Source organism: Myodes glareolus, chromosome 27 (assembly GCF_982192425.1).
Source record: "Myodes glareolus chromosome 27, mMyoGla1.1, whole genome shotgun sequence".
Lineage (NCBI taxonomy): Eukaryota > Metazoa > Chordata > Mammalia > Rodentia > Cricetidae > Myodes > Myodes glareolus.
This window is the reverse complement of record NC_142052.1, coordinates 35,346,809-35,374,422: the sequence shown is the minus strand read 5'-3', so window position 1 is coordinate 35,374,422 and position 27,614 is coordinate 35,346,809. Positions and strand designations below refer to the sequence as shown.

At 44.0% G+C, this 27,614-nt stretch overlaps 1 protein-coding gene across 4 annotated transcripts in view; it reads left to right on the top strand.

Annotated features, from left to right (window-relative positions):
- Window positions 1-27,614, top strand: part of Stat4 (signal transducer and activator of transcription 4) — a 113,664-nt gene that overhangs the window by 22,736 nt on the left and 63,314 nt on the right. For 2 of the 4 annotated variants that reach the window (XM_087902452.1, XM_087902449.1), the window contains exons 1-3: window positions 219-354; window positions 2,925-3,053; window positions 5,416-5,560. In XM_087902452.1, coding sequence (XP_087758578.1) covers window positions 2,926-3,053; window positions 5,416-5,560 — 273 coding nt within the window. In that variant the 5' untranslated portion in view covers window positions 219-354; window position 2,925. Of the gene's footprint in view, window positions 1-218; window positions 355-2,924; window positions 3,054-5,415; window positions 5,561-27,614 lie in introns of those variants that run through there. The other 2 variants (XM_087902450.1, XM_087902451.1) reach the window with 1 other exon arrangement.

The following is a 27,614-nucleotide window of genomic DNA, read 5'->3' as shown; positions in this document are numbered from 1 at the left end:
TGAGCCTATAGGATCTCTTCTTGTCTGGGAAAGACTGAAAAAAAAAAAGAGTGGGGAACCCTTACTAGAATTTTTCTGTCACCTTTGGGCCGTTCTGCGTTCGCGAGCGCAGCCCCGTTACTAGGGATGGGGGCCGTGTTCTGAGAGTGGGCTTCAGTCTGACTTTGCAAAGCGTTTCTAAACCAGAGTGGGTGGGAACCGACTTAAAGTCCCAGAAACTCGAACACTGACGCACAGGAAAGCCTCAAGTGGGTGGAGAGATGCAAATCCCCTAGTGGCATGGCGTCAGTGGCTGTGGACCCTGAAGGCTCGTTCTGACTCTGGACTTAACCTGGACGGAGGGAGGGGAGCCAGGTAAGCCCGGCAGCCTGCGTTGCGTGGGGCCTCTACGCAGGGGAAGGGATTCTCGGCAGGTGGCATCGGGTTGTTCGTTTGAACTTGCCGGGGAGGGTCTTGCTTCTTACATTCAGAAAAACCATCTCCCGAAGAGCTGAAATTCTGGCGCGGATCTTCCTGGAGGAAGGGGGAGCCGCGCCGTCCTGAAGCTGAGCGGTGGGAGGGATGGGGGCTGTGGCAGCGGCGGCGCTGTGGCTGCTGGGGGGCCTCTTCATTTTCTGTAGCCGGCGGAGAACTCTGTGATGTCTGACCCGAGATGGGCATAACTGGGTTTCAGAGAAGCAGCTCCCAACTAGGGTAGCGGGTAACTGCGGTTTGGGAAGTGTGAAATACGTTTCAGGGTGGGTCGCTCCCTCTGCAAAGTGGCCAGCGACAGCACCGCAAAGCTTGCTGGCTCCCGGGGCGATGGACCCGATGCTGGGAGGGAGCTGCCAGGCACCCAGGTTTTAGATGGACAGTACCTGTCTTGCCGCAGGACTGTGAGTCCCTTAGAGAGTGAAAACAGAGACACACCGCTGGAGGTCTAAAAGCAAAACAACGATGACAGCAACAAACCCCCAAAACCCAAACCAAGCAAACGAGCAAAACCTTTTACTCACTTCAAGTTTCGCTTAATGTTTCTTTCCATCTATTTAATGTTTTCGAAAAGTCAAATTTAAAAGTAAATTAGCAAATCTACTCGCATCTCCCCGAGAGTATTTCTTCTCAATTTTATGTGCTGTTCCGTGTCGGTTTTAAACCCACTTGAGTTCACTTAGTGCTGCCTCGGTGTGACGGGTGATGGATGTCAGCCTGCCTACTGGAGCATGGGTAACTTCAGGGTCTGCATCCCTGAAGAAAATTGACCTCCCCCTCCCCGCCCGGCAACCATAAGCTGGCATTAGCACCTCAGCCAGAGGTGAGACTTCCTGACAAACTCAAACCCAGCAAGGTCTTCAGGCTTTCATCTCCAGGGCTGGTCCAGCGGAGGAGGGTCCTTCTGCTCCATTCAAGCCTTGGTTTGAAAGAGTGACGACTGAGTGATTTAACCATCGGATAAATTTTTAGTTAGAAAACAGACTTGCGTTCAAACTGTGGAAAGGGTTTAGTAATAGAAACAGTGAAAGTGGTCAATGCTGTCCCCAGCACCCCCACCCCCGCTTGCCGGGTGTCAGTGTACCGGGGCCTTGTTGTTGGTAAGCTAGGAGAAAGCTCCACTTTTGTTCCCAGATCTGGGATGTCTGTCAGTCGCACACGGTGGACAGCGGTCCCATCCCCATAGATGCTTCCTATCCTGCCAATTCGTGGCTCCCTCAGGAGGGCCACACGTAGGTCCCTGAACAAGCGTTTATGGAACACTCATGATTTAACCTACACTGGTCAGTTGTGAGCGCTTGTGAACACGGTCATATGCAAGATCTAGATGGCTTCTCTCCCTATTTTCTCCTGAGTGCAACCCACCTTTAGAGCGTTTAGTGGGAGCCCAAGGAAAAGAATGTTTAAATGTATAAAAATGTTCCCACTGACGTCTGAAGACCGCATATACTCAATTTGTTCCACAAGCAAGAGGAAGCATGCTGTACCCCCAACGGGTGTCAAAATACTGCGTTACGGTGTGAGAGGTTTTCCCTTGACTTAACGTTACTGCTCAAGAATTCTGCATTCCAAAAGAGCAAAATATAGGAACTTCAAGGGTATCGTGTCCTAATGATGTTTCTTCATGTTATATAGATGGGACGGTTTATTCTACTTTAACGTGAGGCCCTAACCATTGTCAGAGGCAAGGTAGGCTTCATACGTTAAAAAAATAAATAAATAAAAAACTTTGCCCAACCATAAATCCCTAGAGAAAAATAAAATGTTTATGAATTTAGAACCCTTTTGCACTGACATGCCTAGAACCAAGGAGAAGTCAATGCGGGCCATCCCTCAGGAAACTGCCACGGGATTGGACTCCAGCCAGGGGCAGGAAGCTGGCTGTAGACCCCAGACACGCATGAAATAAAGAAAGCAGGCTTGACCCTTTCCATCTGAAAGAAACTCTGGGGAAGAAATGAATGAATAAGCCTGGGAAGGTATAGTCAGTGTGGGGAGTATGGTTACCTTCGGTTTGCTCAAGGAGGGGTGGCTAAGGAAGCAGGTTGCTGACATTACAGATTCTGTGACCGAGGCTATGTGGACAGTTGGGGTAGGGCATGGGGCTTTTGGGGAGGAGAGGTAGGAGTTCCCGGAGCAGCAGCATAGGAGGTCATGGTAGAACAAGGAAGGATGTGGTTTGGGGGCAGACTCAGCCGGCTGTCCTGCATTAGGGATACCTTTCAAGAAAACGCTAGGAGGAATTGCTGAGCATTGAGCTTTAACTATGTTTTCTCCTTCCTTCTCTGAGAAACTATGAAAGTTGATGTCCTCCCTCCCATGAACTAGTAGCTAACATCTTATTCAGGTCCGAGGCAAGAAAAAAAAACCCAAAAACAAAACCAAAAAACCTGTCTTATGGCTCCCAGTGAATAATATTTTTAAAAAAACCTAACGTTACCCTTCTTTTATAGCATGTCTCAATGGAATCAAGTCCAACAACTAGAAATCAAGTTTTTGGAGCAAGTAGATCAATTCTATGATGACAACTTTCCTATGGAAATCCGGCATCTACTGGCCCAGTGGATTGAGCATCAAGATTGGTAGGCTAAGATGGGTGGATGCCGTGTCCTAGCCACGTAATTTATTCTGTGTGGCCTGCTTTTGACTCAGTAGATGCATTCATATATATATATATATATATATATATATATATATATATATATATATATATATATATATCCGTATGTGTGTGTGTGTGTCTGTGTGTGTGTGTGTGCGTGTGTATTCCTTCAAGATTTTGGAATTCCTTCTCAAAGGCGAGTTTTGTTTTGTCCACTTTAGATGAAAACTTTTTGGAGTTCATACGTTGTCTTTAATGTCTTTAAGTATCTCCCATCCCAACTGCCCGGGTCCTGGTCTATTGCTGTGAAGAGACACTGTGACCAAGACAACTCTTACAAAAGGAAGAATTTAATTGGAACGGGGAGGGGGGTGTTTGCTTACAGTTTCAGAGCCTTAGTTTATTATTATCGTGGCAGGAAGCATGGTGGTGTAGATGGTACAGAAGCAGAAGCTGGGAGCTACATCTTGGTCTGCAGGAGAGAAAGAGAGAGAAGAGAGGAGAGAGAGACTGGGCCTGGCTTGGACTTTTGAAACCTCAAAACCCACCCCCAGTTGTTGTAATGAGGTGTGGTGGGCTACATTCCCACTGCGCGGCTCCCGGTTAGCTTTACCCAAAATAATTACACAGAAACTGTATTCATTTAATCACTGCCTGGCCCATTAGCTCTAGCCTCTTACTGGCTAACTCTCACGACTTGATTAACCCATTTCTATTAATCTGTGTTTACCACGATGTCATGGTTTACCGGGACGATTCTAACCTATGTCCATCTCAGGTGGGAGAGCCATGGCGTCTGCCACACTGCCTTCTTCCTCCCAGAATTCTGTTCTGTCTACTCCACCCACCTAAGGGCTGGCCTATCAAAAGGCCAAGGCAGCTTCTTTATTTAACCAATGAAAGTAACACAGAGACAGAAGACCCTCCTACACCACCCAGTGACACATTTCCTCCCAGAAAGTCATGCCTTCTCCAAGGCCACACCTCTTCACCTTCTCATATAATGCTACACCCTGGTGGCTAAGTATTCAAACATATAAGCCCGTGAAAGCCATTCTTATTCAAATCATATTTTAGACAGAAAAAAATCCTACAGAAACAAACCCATTAAACATGTCAATTCTGTTATCATAGACTCGATGTCAGTAAATATTCTTTTTAGGACCCCTTTCTGCCTTCTGTGGCGAACATTCACCTCCCTTGAACACACACTGTCCTGCACCCCCAACCTCCCTTTTTATTTTCAACAAGCTCCTTTCCTGTCCCTGGCTGCTAACTTATTTGACTTACAGCTAAGATGAAGGCAAACAGCACACTCAGGGTTTACCATACCAAACCTTGGCCATGGGAAATCAATCAAAAACACCTTTTCCTATATGACTGTGAAACTGTCCAGTTAATGAACAGTTTGCAAAGATCTGTTTCCCCTATGTAACCAAATTTTTTCTTTTTGCTTCAGTCATCTTTTCTTCTGTGTCAGAATTATAAACCACAGAGCAAAGGATTCTAACCATTTGAACTGTACAGTTTGGGGGCAGGAACTGCGCACGCATCGTTCTGCCGTGATCACCCCCGTCTGCAGCCTGTGACCCTCTCAGTCTGAGATCCTGGCCCATTAAACAGTAACCCTGGCCCGCTAGGCTCAGTTCCAACCTATTCTCCCCCCTTCCCTCTCGTGCACAAATTTGAGTATAGGAGGTGCCCTGTAGGAGAGCACCACAGGTTTTCCTCAGTGACTTATTTTACGAACACCACATTTTTCCAGACTCATTCTTGCCACTGCATGTGCCAGAATTTTATTCAGCTATGAAGAATTGTATTCTACTGTGTGGATACACTGTGCATGATCGGAGCCGTGTACTTACTGATGGACATATTGGGTGTTCTGCCTTTAGGCCGTTGCCAGGAGTGGCCATATGCCAGTGCGTGGTCTCATGAGCTGTGGGGTCATCTGGCAAGTGTGTGTGTGTGTGTGTGTGTGTGTGTGTGTGTGTGTTATTAGTGACTGCTGAAGTATCCACAGTTCCACTCTATATCCCACTTAGCATTATTTAAGGTCTTTGATTTCTTACTATTCTTGCCAAAACTCATATTCTGACTTTCATTTTGATTTTTCTTAGCAATAGCCAACCATTCCAATGAGGATGAAGTGCTATCGTACCATAGTTTTAATTTATAAAACTCTAATGATTAGTGATGCTGAAGTTTTTTTATGTATTCAATTTAACTTTTAAAATGCTTCAGTGCTTATCACTGCGGAATAAATTGGACATTTTAAAATGTATATGATATTAGTTGTTTATAATGAGCCGTAACACCTTCAATATTTTGATTTATTTTAGGGAAGTGGCTTCTAACAATGAAACTATGGCAACAATTCTTCTTCAAAATTTATTAATACAATTGGATGAACAGTTAGGTCGCGTTTCCAAAGAGAAAAACCTGCTGTTGATCCACAACCTAAAGAGGATTAGAAAGGTTCTTCAGGTAAGAAAACATTCCACTTTTTTAAAAAATGGATCTACAAGTGTTAAATTTGGGAGAGAATTTGAATATGTACCCTTAGATTACTTTCAAAGCATATTTAAGGTAATTTTTTTGTTTCTTCACCATTTAAATTTTTTCCTATTTAGTACTTTTATTGCTTTCTCTTAAGAATTTTTGTCTAAGAGTCAATGAAAGTGAGGTGTGTATGTGTTACTCATGTGACTTACTTCCTAATTGCCACCAAATTTAATGGAAACAAATTTAAAAGAGCAGCTCCCCATGACTGTCCTCTGACTCTTCTGTGCCTTCGTCAAGATCCTGTGTAACAATGAGTTGGTATTCTCGTTTGTAAGTGTAAGCATCATGGATGTTATAATTGATGGCATAATGGTGATATATTATTGTTAGCTTCAAGTCCCTGGGTTAATTAGGATGAATGAAGTGTGATTCTATGTATTTTAACGAATACAATGCCGTCCACCTACCACGCCAACATTTTAAGAGTTTCGCAGTACGGAAGTCTCCTGGGCTCCCTTCAGCCATTTTCCATCCCTGACTTCACACTGCTTGCCTGAAATTAGCAGCCGTTTCCTCCCCGAAGTTTGCCTCTTCTTTAATGTCTCACATTGGAAACATACAGTTTGTGGCTTTTTAAATGATTGGCTTCTTCCACCTCGCTGCAAGCCTTTGAAGTCCCTATTTATGGTGTGATAGATTGATTAATCAAGAAATAACATTTCAGTGCACTCATTCATTCTAAGTGAAGCCGCTGTTGGGAATCACATGTGGGCTTCTGCAAGGGTCTAAGTTTTCTTTTCGCTTGACTCATTACCCAAAACCATGATTTCTATTGTTGCTATTCTTGGACTTTCTGGGTTTTTTTTTCATTCAACTTCCTTTCTTTCTCCCTCAGATAGGATGGTGCACATTCATAATAAAAATGGAAACAATAGAGAAAGCTACAAAGAAAGCTAGAAACAATCCAAAGCCTTTCTTGGAAATAAGCATGCTAATATTTGATGTGCATCAATTCAACACTTATCTGTACATGGGTATTTGCAGATAGCTCAGTAGAGTGAATTCTAACTACCACCTGCCCTGCTCTTACTCCTGTCTCCGTACATCATGTGCATACACAGACAGAAGTTATCCCTTCTTCTCGCTCTCTCTCTCTCTCCTCTCTCTTTCTTTCTCTCTCTTCCACCTCTCTCTCCCTCCTATCCTCCCTCCCCCTCCTCTCCTCTTCTCTCTCCCTCATCTCCTCCTCCTCCTCTCTCTTTCTCCCATCTCTCTTTCTCTCCCCCTTCCTCCTACCCTCCCTCCCCCATTTCCTTCTCTCTCTCTCTCTCTCTCTCTCTCTCTCTCTCTCTCTCTCTCACACACACACACACACACACACACACACACATACACGTACCACAAACTCCACATATTCTTCATCCTTCCCTTCCCTTCATTTCCCTTCTCTTTTCATCATTTTATAAATGAACTTTTTTTTTTTTTGTAATTTGAGACAAGCTTTCTCTGTGTAGCCCTGACTGTTCTGGAACTCACTCTGTAGACCAGGCTGGCCTGAAACTCAGAGATCCACCTGCCTCTGCCTCCCGAGTGCTGGAACGAGACGCATGTGCCACCACCCCCAGCCTGTAATTTCTGCATCTGTCTATTTCTTGTCTGAAGACCATACTCTCCAACAAGGGAAGGACTTTGTTCCCTTTAGTTGTCTAACCGCAATGCCTACATAGTGCCTGGGCACACAAGAGGCCTCAAGAGATAACTTTAATAAATGAACGCCAATATAGGATTGCTTGGAGTAAAAGTGGAATGCTATTATATGTGCCTCTGAAAATAATTTTTAACTTTTATTGGTGTTTACCAGATAAGTGCTTTCTTACTTCCAGAAAGACTCCCCCCCCCAAAAAAAAAAGTGCACTCAGGTTAACAAAACTATGGAAAACCTAAAATGGGTACAATATATGTACTGTGTCAGACTACATTTTGACTTTTGAACAGTTATCTGTTGACTTAAAGACATTGAATGAGAAGAAATTGTTGTCCACCTGTTACCCGCCCCCATGTTTGTTAGTTCTACTTTCCCATTCTTCTGTCAAACTGTATTCCTTTAGCTTTATATTTAATTGGATTTGGTGTACATGAGAGCTTTTTACTATTGATTCATCATTCATAAAACTTAAAAATTACAATTTATTCTCAATTGCTTAGATTTTATCAAGTGGAAATTTTCACGAGGGTCCAAATGGTAATACAATATTTGAGAACATTTATGCCTGAGTGTCTTTCAAAATAGTTATTCTTTATTCTTTGTATAGGACGCACATGTAATTTTGTGAATTAAGTGAGTCACGCTGTGTATGTGGAGATCAGAGGACAGCCTTCGGGAGTTGATTATTTCCTTCTTCCACATAGGTTTCAGGAATGAATGAGGTTGGCACACTTGACAACAAGCATCTTTACTTTCTTCAACCCAGCTCTGGCCCTTTACTGAACACTGTGGCTGGGTATAAAAACCTTAGGTTGCTTTCGGTAGACATCACTTTACAGATACTGAGGCTATGCTAGACCAATAAAATGTTTTTTATAGTTAGGATGATCAAGATGCTGCTTTATGACTAAGTTAGTATAAGCCCTGTTCCCTCCAAAAGATGCAGGATGGATAATAGAATAGCCTTACAGATGCATGCCCATGGCACACCAACACAACTCATAGCAAAGAATCAAATAGCACGCTTTCTTGCAAATTTACATAATAAATTGGCCCTTCATGTGAACTGCTTCCCTGCTCTGATTACATTATGATTGTTTCTGGACCATTTAGAAAAAGACATGAATCTGAATGTACAAAGCTTATTGGTTCAGTCTGAATAGTCAAATGATACCACGCAGTTTGGCATCTGTCCACTCTTTGGAATACAAAACACCATGGATGGCTCTCTAAAGCTTTGCTGACATTCTATTTCCTGAAAACTTCTGTATTTCCCCCTTAACTCCAATCTGCTCTCTCCCCACCCAGAGAACGATGATATTTAGCAGTCTCTTCCATTTCGTTACAGTTTTTCCTTGTATGCTAGCATTCCTGAGCCATAAAGAGTTGGCTTGTGGCCTACTGAATCTCACATAGGTGAGATCACATTGTTTTTACACTTCAATGATGTTTCGTAGTTCCCAAGATTCATCATCACCAACCTTGGTTGCAATATCCACTTGTATTACTACACTGTATTCTATATACAACTGTATCAAATTTTCGTTTTATGGTAGTAGACACCTGATATATTTACCATGTTCCTTTTCTACTTCAGATATAATATATGAACATCTTGCATGCAACCCTTGGTCCATGGTACGACATTCTCTACTCTACATACCTAGTGCTAGAATTTCTGAACTATGGAGTTTATATGTCTTTAATTGTGCAGACTATTGGTGGTATATATCAAGCTTGCTCTTGTGTAATTTTTCTACCTTCATTCATATGGTTCCTTTTTAATTTTTTCTTTTTCATAAATGCATTTAAATTCACATTGTAGCCGATACTTTTGTATACTTCCATTTGTAATGCTTTCGTTGTATGTAAATAATTTATAATTCCACCTTTGACTATTTCTGCCTAGATGCACTTTAAAATGACCCTACTATATGCAAATACTGTAAAATAAAGCATAAAGACCCCTACCAGAAGTTAGAGATTTATCGAATAGTATTTAAGAAGTAGCTATAATGCTACTTTAAGTAGCAATAGTCAAGAGAATTTCCTTACATTCTGAATAAGAAGAGTTCTCGGGTGTGATTAAACAAAAAATTCACAACAAACACAAGATAAAATAAAATAAAATACAAAACCAGATAGCCTACAAAGAAATGAGACGGGATGCTAAACAGAAAGCTGTCAGAAGGGAAAAAGCTAAAACAGGGTTTTTTACAAAGCTAAAATACAAAGTTTATCAGCTTCAAATTCTAAGTTCTTTCAGGATTAAAATGTTCCTCAGAAGTTTATTTGGTCATCAGTTATTGAATGAGTGCTGGGCATGTACCTGGGCACTCTAAGTACTAGGAACTCAGTCAGGGGATGTCATGATCTTGCAGTTTAGAGTTCACACTTCCTGTGTTTTGGTTTTTAAATTTAGATGAAATTTTAGGGGTTGCCTTCGGGTCTGAGTGAGAGGGGGGCAGCAGGGACGGGCACCTCTGAGGACAGCGTCTTTTTTTTCTCCCGTCAGTCAGAAAGTTCGGCTTCGAGTCTCGGTGTTAGTTTTGTGGTTGGTAATCCCAGCCCCTGCGCTGTGCTTTCCACAGGCCGGGGTGGGAGGCTGAAACTCGGTGGGGGCGGTGACACCAGAAAGTGTGACCTTCAGCACACCTGGCCTGCTCTCTGCTTCCCCGTGTCCTCTGTGGTGTGCTTGAGTGAGAACGTGCTCCTAGTTCTGTTCATGTGACCAAGTGCGGAAGAGACTCGTGGCAAAGCCGGGAAGAAAAAATAAAACAGAGAAATATTGCTTCACACACAGAGCCCCTCTGAACTCATCAGAGCCTATCCTCTGACCCACTGCTCTCTTGTTCACTCCTCTTCCTTCCCTCTGTACAATATGCATACACAAATTCACCACACACACATCACACACCATACACATACCACACACACACACACCACACACACACCACAAACACACATACACACCAACACACACGACACACATATACACACACTACACACACACACCCCACACATACCATACACACACCACACACACACACACCACACACCACACACACACACAACACACACACGCACCACACACACTACACACACACAGACATATACATCACACACAAACACTGCGCACAGACATATACATCACACACAAACACTGCACACACACACACAGACATATACACCACACATATACACATACAGACACCACACACACATACACATCACACACACACACACCACATACCACACACACATACCACACACACCACACATACACATCACACACACATCACACACACACACACACACCACACACACACCACACACACACCACACATACACATCACACACACACACACACACCCCACACATACACCACATACACACGTATGAACACACACACACACACACACACACACACACACAGGGTGGGGGAGGAGAAAGGAGAGAGAGAATAAAGAGCCCAAGCCCTGGAAGGAAAGTGCAGCCTCCTTGCGTAAACCTCAGAGTGGAAGGCCCTGTTTTCCCTCCTCATTCTGCCATCTGTCAACTGGTCCACAGAGCTAAGTTACCTCCTCAGCGCCAACCAATCCTCGAGATGGATCATCTGTATGGTACCCACCCTACAGCCTTCATCTTCTCAAAGGCTCAGAGCCTATGTGGTGTTGGTCAGCTGCTGGGACTTTATGGCATGGTCTGAAGCGGGACAGGTGGATGGTGTACAGTTTAACGCCGTGTTTTAGGTATTTCACGCCAAACTGAGCCCCAACGTGATGAGTAACTGATAACTTCCGAACAGCTCAGCTTCCATTTGTGCACGTTCCTCCAGCCCCTGATCCCCTCTAAGGCTGCTTAGATAGCTCTTTAAGAAATTGAATCTTGAGTGTAGGGACGGCCCAGTGGTTAAGAACACTTGTCGCTCTTGCAGAGGACCCAGGTTCAGTTCTTAGCTCTTATGTGATGGCTAACAATCATTCATAATTCTAATTTTGGGAATCTAACACTACCTTCTGGCCTGTGTGGGCACGGGCATGCACACGGCGTAGATACATGCGGGCAACACGCAAGCGCATGAAATAAAAATAAATAAATCTAAAACAATCAAATCCTAGTGATACAATACTTGAGTGCATAGCAACCTGCCCTTACCCTGGATTCTGAATATTAGCAAAATTGAAATGAGAGTTAAGGGCTTCCTGTGGAATAGGCGCTTTGTGTATAATATAGAACATGGGTATTTCTTTTATGCTTGTATGTGGCATGTGTGTATGTGGTGGTGTGTGTCATGTGTGCATCCACACACCCATAAGGGCCAGAGGAATATGGCAGGTGTTCTGTTATATTGTGCTTTGCCTTATTCCTCTGATGTGGAGTCTCTCACCGACCCTGACACTCATATTTTCACCTATGCTGGCTGACCAGCGAGCTCACAGGACTCCCCTGTCTCTACCTTGCCTACAGTGTTGGGGTTACAGGCACATACACCACACCCATGTTTATGTCGGTGCTGAGGATTTGAACTCAGATCCCTGATGCTTATACAGCAAGCACTCCTAATCACTGAGCCGGTTCCATAGCCCCCATGAGTCTTGAATGATCTTCGGTCATTTATGACAATAATAGTTTGGTTGACTGCTTTGTCAAGAATATCCCATCGTCGCCAGATGCTCTGTGGTCTCCCAAGGACAGCACAGTATAAACTGGTATAGGTATCGTAATGACCAATATTGCTTGCCAACTTGGCAAGATCTATGACCATCTAAGAGACGAACTTCTGGGCATGTCAGTCATGGAGTTTACAGATTTAAAGGGAGGACTCACCCAACACGTAGGTGTTGGCCATGGTCTGGGATCCCAGACTGAATGAAGAGGTTCAATCAGGCTGAGCACTAGCATTGGTTCCTCTCTGTTTCTTTATGGTACGGGCAACAGGAGCAGGTGCGTCACCCTCTTGCTGCCCTGCTTTCCCTGCCGTGATGGGCACCCTCAAACCGTGAGCTGTGAGTTATATCTGTCAGAACTTACGTCGGGGAAAAAGCATGCCTCCCCTAGCCTTGCTGCCTGCTTCAGGTTCTCCTGTTCCCTGTCTGTGCCATACAAACCTTCCTGGAGATGTAGGGAGAGATTTCCATGGCAACAGTGTGACTTCAGCATTACAGGTATAGATGGGATGGACCTATTTGGTTCTTATTAGAAGTCAGCAAGATAGAAATAGGATGGTGATCTTGGCAGGGACCATAGAATGAAGGCTAGGTGCTGGGAGCGTAAGATAGTTTGCTAAAGGGAATTGGCATATAATGAGCGAAAAGATACAAAACACGAGAGAATTAAAAATGAGACGATGTAGTCACTTAATTTGGGTTATTGCACATATAGGAATGCATCTTAAAAATTAGTTTGGGGAAGGGAGGTGAGGTAACAAGATGTTGGATATGGTCTATACTGTTGGAAACTAACACGAAGAACCTGGGACTACATTGTCTATATATTTAACGTCCGTCTCTTCTACAAGACCATGTTTCCCAGTGTACATTGATCTTTGCATTTCCAGTGCTTGATGCCCACCCCAACGTGCAAGTAAGGGGCTCTGTGTTGCATTTAATTGACACTGAAAATATGAACACTGCCTTAGCCAATGACTGTTTGTTGACCAGCAGGTCAAATGTCACATCATTGCAAATGCAGTCCAGCATCCAAAGATCAGTGTGTACTTCACTTCCCGAAGTCATCCGTTTATGAGGACAGAGGAACTGGTTTGGAAAATTAGTGTTTAGAACAAACGGTAAGAGAGAAGGCTAAGCTTCTAACCAAAGCAGGTTAGAAGAACACGAGAGTTGGGGAAACCATCAGGAAGAAAGCTGACAAAGCTGCTGTGAACACAGTTGAGCACACGTCCTTGTGGCACGATTGAGCATCCTTTGGGCATATGCCCGAAAGTGGTATTGCTGGGTCTTGAGGAAGGTTGTTTCCTAATTTTCTGAGAAATCATACACTGATATCCAAAGCATCTGTACCAATTTGCACTCCCACCAGCAATGCAGAAGCGTTCCATTTACCCTGCATCCTCTCCAGCATAAGTTGTCATCAATGTTTTTGATCTTGGCCATTTTGACAGGTGTAAGATGGAATCTCAGAGTTGTTTTGATTTGCATTTCTCTAATAGCTAAGGATAATGAGCATTTCTTTAAGTGTCTTTCAGTCATTTGAGATTCCTCTGTTGAGAGTTCTCTATTTAGGTCTGTACCCCATTTTTTATTGGATTATTTGTTCTTTTGATGACCAGTTTCTTGAGTTCTTTGTATATTTTGGAGATCAGCCCTCCATCTGATGTAGGGTTAGTGAAGATCTTTTCCCATTCTGTAGGCTGCCGTTTTGTCTTGTTGACTGTATCCTTTGCTTTACAGAAGCTTTTCAGTTTCAGGAGGTCCCATTTCTTAATTGTTTTTCTCAGTGTCTGTGCTACTAGGGTTATATTGAGGAAGTGGTTTCTTCTGCCAATGTGTTCAATTATACTTCCCACTTTCTCTTCTATGAGGTTCAGTGTGATTGACTTTATGTTGAGGTCTTTGATCCATTTGAACTTGAGTTTTGTACATGGCAACAGATATGGATCTATTTTCATTCTTCTACACGTTCATATCCAGTTATGCCAGCACCATTCACTGAATTGCTTTCTTTTTCCATTTTATATTTTTTGCTTATTTATCAAAAATCAGGTGTTTGTAGGTTTGTGGATTGATAATCTGGGTCTTGAATTTAGTTCCATTGGTCCTCCTGTCTGTTCCTATGCCAACAGCAGGCTGTCTTAAGTACTGTAGCTCTGAAGTAGAATTTGAAGTCAGAGATTGTGATGCCTCCAGAAGTTCCTTTATTGTACAGGATTGTTTTGGCTATACTACTAGTTTTTTTGGCTTTCCATATGAAGTTGAACATTGTTCTTTTGAGTCTTGAAGAATTTTACGGGGATTTTGATGGGCATTGCATTGAATCTGTAGATTGCTTTTGGTAAAATTGGCATTTTTACCATGTTAATTCTACCTACCCAAGAGCATGGGAGATCTTTCCATTTTCTGGTGTCTTCAATTTCTTTCTTCAAAGATTTAAAGTTCTTGTCATACAGGTCTTCCACTTGTTTGGTTAGAGTTACTCCAAGATATGTTATTTGTGGCTAATGTGAAGGGTGATGTTTCTCTGATTTCTTTCTCAGTCCATTTATCATCTGTGTACAGGAGGGCTACTGATTTTTTCAAGTTAATCTTGTATTCTGCTATATTACTGAAGGCGTTTATGAGTTGTAAAAGTTCCTTGGTAGAAGTTTTGGGGTCCCTTATGTAAACTATCCTATCATCAGCACATAGTGAGAGTTTGACTTCTTCTTTTCCTATTTGCATCCCCTTGGTCTCCTTTTGTTGTCTTATTGCTCTAATTAGAATATCAAGAACTATATTGAATAGATATGGAGAGAGCGGACAACCTTGTCTTGTTCCTGACTTCAGTGGGATCGCTGGGAGTTCTCTCCATTTAGTTTGATGTTGGTTGTTGGCTTGCTGTATATTACCTTAATTATGTTTAGGTATGTTCCTTGTATCCTTGCCCTCTCTAAGACCTTTATCATGAAGGCATGTTGTATTTTGTAGAAGGCTTTTTCAGCATCTAAGGAGATGATCATGTGGTTTTATTTTTCAGTTTGTTTATATGGTGGATTACATTGACAGATTTTCATATGTTGAACCATCCCTGCATCTCTGGGTTGAAGCTGACTTGATCATGGTGGATGGTTTTTCTGATGTGTTCTTGGATTCAGTTTGCCAGTATTTTTATTGAGTGTTTTGACATGAATGTTCATAAGGGAGATTGGTATGTAATTTTCTTTCTTAGTAATGCCTTTTGTGTGGTTTGGGTATTAGGGTAATTATAGCTTCATAAAAAGAGTTTGGCAATGTTTCTTCTGTTTGCATTGTGTGGAACAATTTGAGGAGTATTGGTATTAGTTCTTCTTTGAAAATCTTGAAGAATTCTGTGCTGAAACCATCTGGCCCTGGACTTTTTTTGGTTGGGAGATTTTTGATGACTGTTTCTATTTCTTTAGCAGTTATAGGTTTATTTAATTTGCTTATCTGGTCTTGATTTAATTTTAGTAAGTGATATTTATCCAGAAAATTGTTCATTTCCTTAAATTTTCCAATTTTCTGGAATACAGGTTTTTGAAATATGACCTAATGATTCTCTCGATTTCCCCCCCCCAAGTCTGTTGTTATGTCCCCTTTTTATTTATGATTTTGTTAATTTGGATATTATTTCTCTGCCTTTTGGTTAGTTTCGATAAAGGTTTGTCTATTTTGTTGATTTTCTCAAAGAACCAACTCTTTGGCTCATTGGTTCTTTGTATTATTTTCTTTATTTCCATTTTGTTGATTTCAGCTCTCAATTTGATTATTTCCTAGACCTCCTGGGTGAGTTTGCTTCTTTTTGTTCTAGAGATTTCAGGTGTTCTGTTAACTCACTAGTGTGGGATTTTTCCAGCTTCTTTGTATAGGCATTTAGTGCTATGAATTTTCCTCTTAACACTGCTTTCATTGTGTCTCATAAATTTGGGTATGCTGTGTGGTCATTTTCCTTAAATTTTAGGAAATCTTTGATTTCTTCCTTTATTTCTTCCTTGACCCATTGATAATTCAGGTGAGCACTGTTTGATTTTCATGTGTTTATGGACTTTCTGAAATTAGTTTTGCTATTGAATTTTAATTTTAAGACATGGTGATCCGATAAGATACATGGGGTTATTCAAATTTTTGTACCTGTTGAGGTTTGCTTTGTTACCTAGAATGTGGTCAGTTTTTGAGATAGTTCCATGAGGTGCTAAGAAGAAAGTCTATTCTTTTATGTTTGGATGGAATATTCTATATATGTCTATTAAGATCTCTTGATTCATGACATCTGTTAGTTCTCTTATTTCTCTGTTAATTTTCTGTCTGACACACTTGTCCAATGGTGAGAGTGAGATGTTGAAGTCTCCCACTATTAGTGTGTGGGTTCTAATGTGTGATTTAAGCTATAATAGTGTTTCTTTTGCGAATGAGGGTGCCCTTGTATTTGGGGTATTGATGTTCAGTGTTGAGATTTCCTCTTGATGAATTTTTCCTGTGACTAATAGAAAATGTCTTTCTTTGTCTCTTTTGATTTAGTTTGAAGTCTATTTTGTTAGATATTAGGATAGCTACACTTGCTTGTTTCTTAGGTCCATTTGATTGGAAATTTTTTTCCACAACCCTTTCCTCTGAGGTGACATCTGTCTTTGAGGTTGAGGTGTGTTTCTTGCATGCAGCAGAAAGATGGATTCTGTTTTCATATCCAATTTGTTAGCCTATATCTTTTTCTAGGAGAGTTGAGCCCATTTGTATTAAGGGATATTAATGACCAGTGTTGCTAGTTCTTGTTATTTTAGTTTTCATTGTTGGTGAGGTTACTGTGTGTTTTTTTTCCCCCTTCTTTGGGATTTGTTGCTGTGAGATCATCTATTATCTGTGTTTTTGTGGATGTAGCTAACTTCCTTGGGTTGAAGTTTTCCTTCTAGTACTTTGTGAATGTCTGGGTTTGTGGTTAGGAGTTGATTCAATCTGGTTCTGTCACGGAATATCTTGTTTTGTCTGTCTATGGTGATTGAAAGTTTTGGTGGTATAGTAGTCTGGGCTGGCATCGTGGTCTCTTAATGTCTCATAATGCTTGACCAGGACCTTCTAGCTTTTGTCATTTCAATTGAGAAGTCAGGTGTAATTCTGAGAGGTCTGCCATATACTATTACCTTATCAAAATCTAAAAACCCCAATAACAATGTAGTGGAATGTAAGAAATTACTACGGTTGCTAAGGTTCATTTATGGTAATGTCAATCCTTGTGAATATACTGTAAATTGCATAGTGCTGTGTACTGTGCCCCTCCCCTCCAGTTTGCGAGCTTCTGGCAAGGGGCTGGAGGTTAAGGAAACACACAGAGACAGACACACGGACCTCCAATCACTGGTACAAAGCCCCTCTTTAATAGCACCATGGAGGTTTAAATACCCAGCAGTCAATGGCCAACAGGTGAAAATCTCATCCTCTGATCCTCTAGGCAAGGCACAGCTTTTAGTACCTCCAATCAGAAGGCTCTAGCAGGGAAGAGCAGCTGAAGGCCAGGACTCCAATTGGTCCCAACATCATAGTGTAGTTTTCTCTGTGAAGAATACAGTTATAACTGGTGAAATAGTTGTGGCTCGTGTATAATGAAAGAAGCACCTACTATCACTAAGAACGAAAACAACAACAACAACAACAACAACAAAAAACAAAAACAAAACATAACCTGAATACAATGATTTTTTGCTTAGTAACGGACACATTCTGAGCCACGTGCCGTTAAAGCGGTGTTACCAGGGACTCTTGGTGTAGACAAGAGGCTTAGTCATGAGATATAGGAGGAGCATGTCTGAGCATCCTCCACATTGCTTCACTGTTAGGTTTGCTTATCATAATAGAGAAACAATGCTAAATGAATGCCGTACATTCTTATCTGTGCTGTGAGTTGCTAGAGCTGGCAAGGCAGCAAGTGTTGCTTGCTCTGGTGTCCCCACCGACACGTGGCTAAGGCATTGCATCCTAATGTTATGGCAGCTACAGTGTGGCTATGTCACGGCATTTCACACCTCCATAATAATCTTATGGAATCTTTGCTGTGGACTGGAGCATTGTCCTAGGAGCATGGCCATGGTCTGAGACAGAACAGCCTACTACGACTCGTGACTCTGACAGTAAAACCACTGGACGCTGTCCGATGCGGGCTACACAGATGTAGCCGGGGAGAAAGGAGTTCTTACCAGCTGTCAACATTTCTGCTAAGAATAAGCCCAAATTATATAAGTATTATATTATACAATACTTATTATGAGCATTCAAATGAAAATTGCCAGATTCACAGACCTTGTTCTGAGACACCCCAGGGAGAGGGCCCAGGAATCTGATCCATCTGTGTTTCGCAGTGAACCGCCAAGGCTAACACCACAGCCTTCGGATATGTTCCCAGAAGTGGGACCGCTGTGTCAAAGGCGTGAAAAATGTTGAGGCTTCTGATAGGCGCTGCTGGGTTGTCCTCTGGTAATGCACCAGTTCACATCCCCACCACCCGTGGAAGCTTATTCCACCTCCCACGTGGAGTGAGTGGGACAGAGGGTTTTCATCTTTGCCGGATTGATAAATGAAAAATGGCGCATCTGGTTTATTTCGACAGAGGCAATAGTTTGGTGTAGTTGGTTCTTTGCGGGGGCGTTCTGTCCCATCTGTCTTCCTCTTGAACTGTGTAGGTCGAGTGGTCTCCTTCCGTTAATACTTGGTGATAAGAAAAATCACTTGTTAAATCAGCTTGTGAAAATGTAGATTTCTGGCTCTGCCTGTACTTCTGATTGTGCAGGTAGAGGTGGGTTTAGAAATGAGGGTAGGCGAGGGACGGTGCTTGGGGGACAGAGCTTTGTGTCCTGGCCAAAAAGATCACAATTGCAACAAGGGATAGAAGATACACAAATCACATAATTTGTGTTCCTAAAAGGCACTCTGTAGTGGGAATAAATGTAGTTGGAGGCTGCTTGTTGGTCCCCGGCTGCTCAGAGCCCTGAAATAATCACACAGAAACCATACTAGTTAAATCACTGCTTGGCCCATTAGCTCTAGCTTCTTATTGGCTAACTCTTATACTAATTTAACCCATTTCTATTAATCTGTATAACGCCATGTGGCAGTGGCTTACTGTCAAAGTTTCAGCATGTCTGACTCTGGTGACTCCATGGCTTCTCCTGATTTTGCCCTTCTTCCTCCCAGCATTCAATCTAGTTTTCCCGGCCTTCCTAAGTTCTGCCCTATCAATAGACCAAGGCAGCTTCTTTATTCATTAACCAATAAAAGCAGCACATGGACAGAAGGAACTCCCACACCAGCCCTCCTGCTTGTCTGTGCCATATGCCTTCCTGGGACATAGTTTCCCCCACTCCACCTTGCACCGTGTTCCATGCTGCCTGCTCCGTGTGCTATTAAAATCTGCATTGCTTTCTCCGTCTTCTGCTTTCTCATGGCCCTTAGCGTCCCAACACTTCCTGACACTTGATTACTGCAGCTCCCACTTTACATAGCTAAGAATCAGCTGATAATAGCAATGGATAGTCTAATGAAGGCAGCTGAAGTATCATTTTAGAGCAAGAGGCGAGCCTAGAATAGAACCACTGAATAAATTACACACGCGGTAGCGCTTAACGCGAGGCAACGCCACTCTGAAGAAGGCGGAATCTGAAGGCGGGAGGGCCTTAGAGAATTTGGGGGGGTCCTGAAATAACGCTCGCTGGCTTTCTTTCGTCAGTGTTGTGCTTTAACTCAGTGGGCGGAGCAGCCGAGGGGGGTCCCCATGTTGAAAATGGAAGACTCCCATAGACAAGGTGCTCAGAGGTCAGAGGTCTACGCAGAACACCCGCCCGTCCAGCTCTTGCCAGCCTCGATGGATGCAGTGCACAAAGGGACGTGGAGTTATTTTCCATTGTTTCATTGAAAAAAAATTATCCCTTCCCAGCTTAATCACACACAATAGATCTAATGCATTTTGTTCCTGTTCTCCCTGGCGCTCTGTAAACCAGCCTGGCATCGAATACTCAACAATCTTCCAGACTCAGCCTCCTGAGTGCGGGGAGTACAGCGGTGAGCCACGATGCTTGGCTCACACATCTTATTACTCTTTTTCCTTCAGTTCTAGGGGTAGAGCTCAGGTCCACGCACAGGCCTGAGTACACATGGTCTCCATATCTCCAATGAAAGCATAGTATAACAAAGTCATGACCTTTCTCCAAATACCCCATGTCACGAGAATCGATTTTTCGTAGGGATTGTAGTTTTTCTGACAGCTCATCGGCGTTCTCAACTTTGCCCCACGATTCCAAATGAATGAATGCCGCAGCAGTACTGTCTAACTGAGAAGGCCTCGTCTGAACTTTCAGGTAGCCATGTAGGATTATTCAACAAAGAGTGTAGCATTTAAAGCCAAAACACCAAGGCTATGAAGATGGTTTACTGCTGGAGTGTCTATCCAGTGTGCATAAAGCCCTGTGTTCGATTCTCGGTACAACAAAAACAAAATGATATCATCAGAGTGCAATTTGAGCACCCCCCCCTGCCAACTGATATGTGTTGAATGTAACCTCTGTATAACATATATCCAAAACCACATAATTTATCAAGGACTCCGTCATTCTCTGTAAATGGTTGGAAGTCAGTTTCTGAGTTTCGAGGTCATAACAAGAATCAGCATCACATGGGGATTCTCACTGCAAGCAGGGAGCCAGCGGTGGGAGTGGCGTTCTGTCCAGTTGCGCACAGATGGATAACAACCAAATGAGACACATAGAAAGGACCTGAAATCCGGTAAGGTAGCATGAAGACCAGAGAATCTGTATTCCTAGGACCAGAGCGTGACCGGTAGTTTATATCCTGCACCAATGATCAGACACAGGGACAGAAAGTCAGGAAAGCCAGTTCATACCCTTGGGAAAGCTGCATCCTGGTGTGTGCCCGCTTCACTGGCCTGGCTGTGAGACCAGCAGTCAGCTGGGCTCTCTGTAACTCATTCTTCTAGTGAGTTCCAGTCTTTCCCTGGGTGTACCGGCAGGGGCTGTCAATGCATCTGTCTGGCATAAGGGCGAGGCATGGCTGTCAGCTGAAAGGGCCCTACTTAGAAGGGACAGCCTCGGGCAGAACGCCAGCAACTTTAGACTCTATTGAAATGAGGAATAAAATCAGAGACTGCGAGCCTGCTCCCCTAGAGGCCAACATCTGTGCAGTGGAGAAATGGCCCTGCCGGCGGCGTGGGAGCTGCAAGAATGACCTGCTCTTTTTGCTACTGTGTGACTTATGTTACCTGTGGCTAGACTCAGGGTTGGGTGTTTCTTGGCCCTTTAGGTTCTTTTCCAAAGACTTAAAAACAGGGGCTCACACAGACTAAGAAAAGAGGAGATAACTCTTCAGAGCATAGCAGTAGTACAGTTTGAAGGACACACTGCCAGAAAGGACAGCAGTCCACAGAATGAGAGTGTTTAAGAACTCCAGTTCTGCACGTCTTTTATGGAGCGCTAGAGGCGAGAAGTTTGATTCCTAAGGGGTGTAGTGTGAGTATTGCGATTGATGTATGACTGACATACTCTTTTCCTATTGGACATGTCCCTTCCCGTAGTGTGCTTGATTTAATCATATGCGTGCCCGATTATGCATTGGCACTAGGTCGTACATATGGGATTTACCCTAAAAACACAATTTCACCTTACTATACACACACCCAAAACCCATTCAGGCTCAATCAAGCCCCTTCCATTCTTCGTACTCTGGCGCGTTGGAAATGCGCTTGGGTAGACTGTCTACCATTGCCCAGAGGACACGTAACCTGATGTAGACGGGGTGTGAAGGTGATTCTGAGGTTGCTAGGCACCTCGTTTGGAGAGGATCGTGGCTGCATAGCAGGTACAGGTGATGGAATTAGGGTGCCAAGTGTGTCATCACAGGAGTGTGTGCCAAAGGGGGTGCAGGGGTGCGCAACTATTTCAGGCTCGCCTGCCTCTCAACCAAAGAGATGGTTGGGGTGTTGTGTGAACACTTTCAAGCATGCTTTATCCTCCTTTTTCTGTTATTTGAAAACTTATATTAGCACCAAGGCGAAAACGTCAGTAAAAAGAAGATTGGTGCAGCTGGAGAGATGGCTCTGCAGTTTAAAGCGCCAGCTGCTCTTCCGGGGACCTGACTCGATCTGCAGCTCCCAACCATCTCTGACTGCAGCTATGGGGACCCAGCCTCCTCTTCTGGGGCTCATACAGACCTCTAAAATATCCATCATGTGGATGAAAGGCTGGAGATGTGGTTCGGTGGTTCTGGGTTTGATCTTTAGCCTGTAGTCTCAGGTCAGGAGATCAAAGTTACCTTCAGACACACTGCAAATTTCAGGCCAGCCTGGGTTATAAGAAATACCCTCCTCTCAGCCACTCACACCATATTTCTAAACCAAAAAAAAAAAATCATTCTAGCTGGTCATAATGGCACAGACACACAGACCACCCAGCGCTCAGGGGCTGAGTCTGGAGGATCCTGAGTTCAAGGTCAGCCTGTGCTACACAGCAAGACCCTCGAAACCCAAACCAAATGCTCTCTGCCTAAAGCCACGCAAAAGAAAATCCTAAAAGACACATGCAGATTAACCCCAACCGTTGCCTCAGAGGCCAGATCAAATCGGTCCCCACCACACTCACCCCCAGTCTCAAGAGCATGGTATTCTAACTCCGGGTGTCTGTGTCACGTGCGCCTCTAAGTCGGCAGTGTTCCATTCTGTTGTCTATTAGCTGTGCGTTTCAGAGAGCCAATAGCCGGAATCACATTCTAAGCGGGCTCTGGGGAAACCGATTTCTAATGGATTGGCCTGGATGTCAAATGCTATCAGCTGTAGGATCTCAATGCTTACTACAGTATCTAGCGTGTGACGGGTGTTCCAATGTGTTGGTGGAAATCGTACTTTTTTTTTTTCTGGCTCGACAAAATATATCTCCGTGTCTGTGAAGCAGAGTGAATGTGTGAAGAAAATGTTCATTTTTTTTAATCACAAGCAATGGAACAGCATATCAGTTCTAAAATCACAACAACGGCAGAGTGGCAACCCGTGAAGAACATACATCTAGGTCACGCTAGTGGGAACAGCCTTACTGCCCCCGCCCAGTCCTGTGTGGCTGCCACACCGAATTAGAGGCACACCCCGGCTTCTGTCTCGCCACCCTGCAGGAAACCCCTAACTTCTGCAGCCAAGGGCCGTCAGGATCCCTGTAGCCTTAGTCCGGGGACAAGTGAACTCCTTTGGTAGGCGAGTCCCGGTGACGGGCAGGCGAAAATAGTGTCCCGTGCAAGGCAGCGTTAGGACAGTGTTCTCACTAAGGCTGACTATGCTCATGCGTGTGGGGAGCGGCAAACACAGGCCGTGTAGCTCAGAGTTGTGACTTCCTGTGACGCCTTATGGAGGAGGTGAGAAGAGCAAGAGAAACTTGGCTGAAATGCTTCTGTCTTGATATTTCTCGTCCTTTCACTGTTGTTAAGTTGATCCATTATCTGCCTATTACAGTGTGCTAATTTTATATACCACATTATCCGCTTATTAGAGTGCGTGCAGGGAAACTTGCAAAAATAGCATTTTAAGTCCGAAGAGAACCTTAGGTGTAACCGATGTGCATGTAACAAATTATCAGCAAACCTCACATTTAGGGGAGGAATTCTGGTAATGTCTGGTCTTATTCCCGTGACTTTACTAAGACATCGGGCCATTCTGTTTCCATTGCTTTCATTGATTATTATTGCCTCGATGGCAACAATTCAGTTGGAAAACAATAGTGGCCCTGACTGAATTATAACAGCAGCTTCCTGTATCTCACACCTGGGCTCAGACCACAGCTTTCTTCAGAAACCCTTGCGTACTGACAGCGCTCCACTCCCGGGAGACTCCTGTTGGGGGGCGGGGGCTGAGAGCCGCAAGGGGCAAGAATATGAAACGTGATACATTTGAAGATGTGTTTGCTACACAAATCACTTTCTCTGTGTTAAACACTCGGGACCCTAGCCTTCTCTTCCGCTCCCAGGGAAGGTCCTCTATCAGAAAAGAGGATGTAGAAAAGGAAGAGGCAGCCACCGGGGGCCAGCATTCTGCTGGCTGCCTGGGGTTATTTTGTGTCTATACCGCCCCCCAAGCCCTTTTGCTGAAGCGATAATATGAAGCCCTCTGTTTGTCTTTAGCTCTTAGGGTCCTCCTTCACATGGTAAACACACAGCAACACAGCCCTAGCAGCACCCAGCTGCCTTAGGAGGCCTTTCCAGAAGCCCAAAGGTTAGTTTGCTGAGCAGGCTGGTTCAGCTGGATGGGTCAGCCATGGAAACGGGGGCTCACACAGAGCTTTGCTAACCTGGTGGGAAGTTTTTGTGTCCAGTTATTTAAATGAAATGCTTTTTTGCCCCATCAAATACAGTGCTTTCTCTCCCCTTCCTCATTATTATTATTTTATTTTATTTTATTATTTATTTATTTTTGGGTTTTTTTGAGACAGGGTTTCGCTGTAGCTTTGGAGCCTGTCCTGGAAGTAGCTCTTGTAGATCAGGCTGGCCTCGAACTCACAGAGATCCGCCTGCCTCTGTCTCCCGAGTGCTGCTGGGATTAAAGGCGTGCGCCACCACCGCCCGGCTCTCTTCATCATTTTTAATAGTTTTTCTCACGTAAGTCCTAAACTATGTGATCCCGTTGCACCCCTCAAAAGTAAGGGACCGGGGCCGGAGAGATGGCTCAGTGATTTTGGAAACTGCATTGCCGTTTGAACGTGGCGCGATCATGGTTCATGTCATCCCCAAGTGGTAGACATATGTTTCCTACCCTTGGAATTAGACATTTAACATGGCTTGCTTTGGCTTTTATACCTTGGCGATGGTTGTTCACCAAACAGTGATCATTAACATAAAACTTTGAGGTCTAGACATAAAACGAATTTCTACGTACACTGTCCAGTTTGGCGTATTTTAATGTAAGGGTGGGCGTGAGAAACCATTCCCTCAGTGACGATAGCAAACCCAAGCACGGTCTCTAGATACACCTCATACCCTCGCCGAGCCCTCTTCCTACCTCCCCCACCCGTCCCCTTTCCCCGGGAACCACTGGCCTGTTTTTGCTCACTTCCGGGAGAGCCATACGTATTACTCCGTTTTAAAAATCATTTTAAAAGATGCCTTTTACGCTTCTCTGTATGTATTGGTGTGTCGGTGCGAGTGTATGCCACGCATGCGCAAAGGCTAAGGCGGGCCGGAAGAGGGCCTTGGATCTGGAGCTGGACCTATGACAGGAGCTAAGCGTCCGCATACTGGTGTTAAGAACTAAACTTGCACCGTCTGGAGGAGCAGCAAGCGTGGAGCCATCTCCAGAGCCCCTGTGCGCCTTTTTAACTGGCTTCTTAGGTCCCTGTTCTTCAGGTTCCTGCACACATTTGCCTGCAGCAACGGTTCCTTCCTCCTTATTGCTGAGGAGGGCTCCATGGTGTAGACATATTACAACTTGTTTGTTTTTAAAGATTATATTAAATAATTATCAAAATTTAGGCACATATAAGGAGTAAAAAACAAATCAGATTATAAATGTAAATTCTGTTCTTTAAATTTATTAGCATTTATGCATACATTCTTGAAGTTTAAATGGATATTTAAATCGGAAAAGAATCAGATGGGAGAGAGGAGAGAAATGGAGGAGAAGGTAAGGAATTTTCCACAGAAAGAGCATCATTCCAATCTTCTAGTACCATGAAGAGCTAGGTGTGTAGCTCAAATGTAGGCCGGGAGTCTGGTATGCGCAGACACGGGGCTCTATCCCCAGAATCACAAACAAAACCGATAAATTAACTCTGCATCTGACTCTTGAATGCATGCCAATAAGGCATACAACTTGGCATTGCATGTACAATATTCTGTTTGATAGCTTGTATTTACATAAAATAATTCAGTATGATGCTATACATTATCGAAACACTAAATACCATGCTTCCCCTTTATCAGTTAAATTAATGCACATTCTCTTTAGTAACGAGACAATACATTCTTCCATTTTGCATACATTAAAACTACAAAATAAGCAAGACCAGTCCTTTAAAGGAAGATGGATGCCTGTTTTCGCCAGACTTCTGATTGGAATTCCACGATACCTTGCTCCAGGTGATATGTTAGGGTAACTCATGAAGTCAGGTAGCAGCAGGCACGCTTCTTTTCCCTGCCTTTAAAATGGACACTAGCAATCTTGAAAGGCTACATCGGGCTTTAAGTCAGATGGCATTCCCGAGCACGTAACATGCAGCAGACATCTGTAAATCTTCCTTGGCCCTGTCCCCTTTTTCTGAGGAGATCCTTAGACACATATGTGGATTATTTCCCTGAATTCTGCTTTAGCTTCTTGCTGTTTGGGCATTTTTCATGTGTTTCTTACCACATGTACTACGGAGCCAGAACACGGAAGCCTGGGGACATCCCTGAGTTCCTGCCCGGGGACCTTGTCTTCCTAGCATTGGCATCAACCCTCCCTGTGGCTGTGCACGCTGAGGAAAAAGAGGGCTTGTTTTGTGAGAGGGATTGAGGCTCTTGGGTAGCTAACACCTTCCACGAGTTATCTGGGAGAAGATAGGGTGGTTGGTACCGAGTGGGAGGAAACAGCTCATATTGGAAACCAGAGGTCTAGGTCCTGTGACCTTTCCGAGTGCCCTCCTGGGAGGCGGACTAGGGCACTAAGGACTCTTGGGCGAGCTAGAACGTTCACCCAGCTTTCACAGGTCCTAATTAGTAAACCACAGCTGTGAGAAACCCAAAGGAGTTGCCAGGGCACCCTATCAGAAGAACGCGAGAGAACTTCAAATGCACAGGAACACAGTCCTGGTGAATCAGAACAGGACCACATAAAGCCACAGTGGGGCTGAGGCTGAAGGGCAGATAGGGGAACCGTCACGGTGGAAACGTCTCTGACGCTCCTGGAATATGAGAACTCCGACCTAGCTTAAACATTGAAGCTAGCGCGTAGGAAGCTCTCCCGACACTGTAACAGAAGGACATTGGGGGGGTGGGGGGGTCTGAAACCTAGCTGGAGTTTCACTCAGCCCTCTTAGAAGGTATGCGACCTCTCAGAACAATTCATTTCGTGAGCCCTCGGTTCTCTTGTCTAGGAACAGGTGAATTACAGTGCCTACGCTGCCGAGGGATGTGACCAGAGTAGGAGAGACGACAGCAAGAGTTCTGAGGTGCTGGCCCAGTGAAAGCCTGAAGGAAGGAGTTGGAAAACGTAGTTTAACACCCCCTTCTCCTGCTCTGGAAGTTTCCACAAAAAACCGAATTTCTCAAGCCTTTGGTGTGCCTATGTGTGTGAGCACATGGAACATGACACACAAGTGTAGGTCACAGGACACCATCAGGGGTTGACCCTTGCCTCCTTCCTTGTTTGAGACAAGGTCACACACAAGCTAGGTGGCCCTCAAACTCCCAGGAATTGTCCTTCATCTCCTATCTCAGTCACCATGAGAGCTCGGGATTCCGGGCACACACACACCTTTTTAAAGTGATATGTAGGTTCTGGGGATTTGAACTTGGGTTCCTGTGCCAGCAGCAGCAAGCACTTTGCCCACTGAGCCATCCGTCATCTCAGTTACCCTGAAAGAATTGATCAAAGGGCATCTGATTTCCTCTTGGCTTCCTCCCCTCTCTACACGGGCAATGAGTTCGCTTG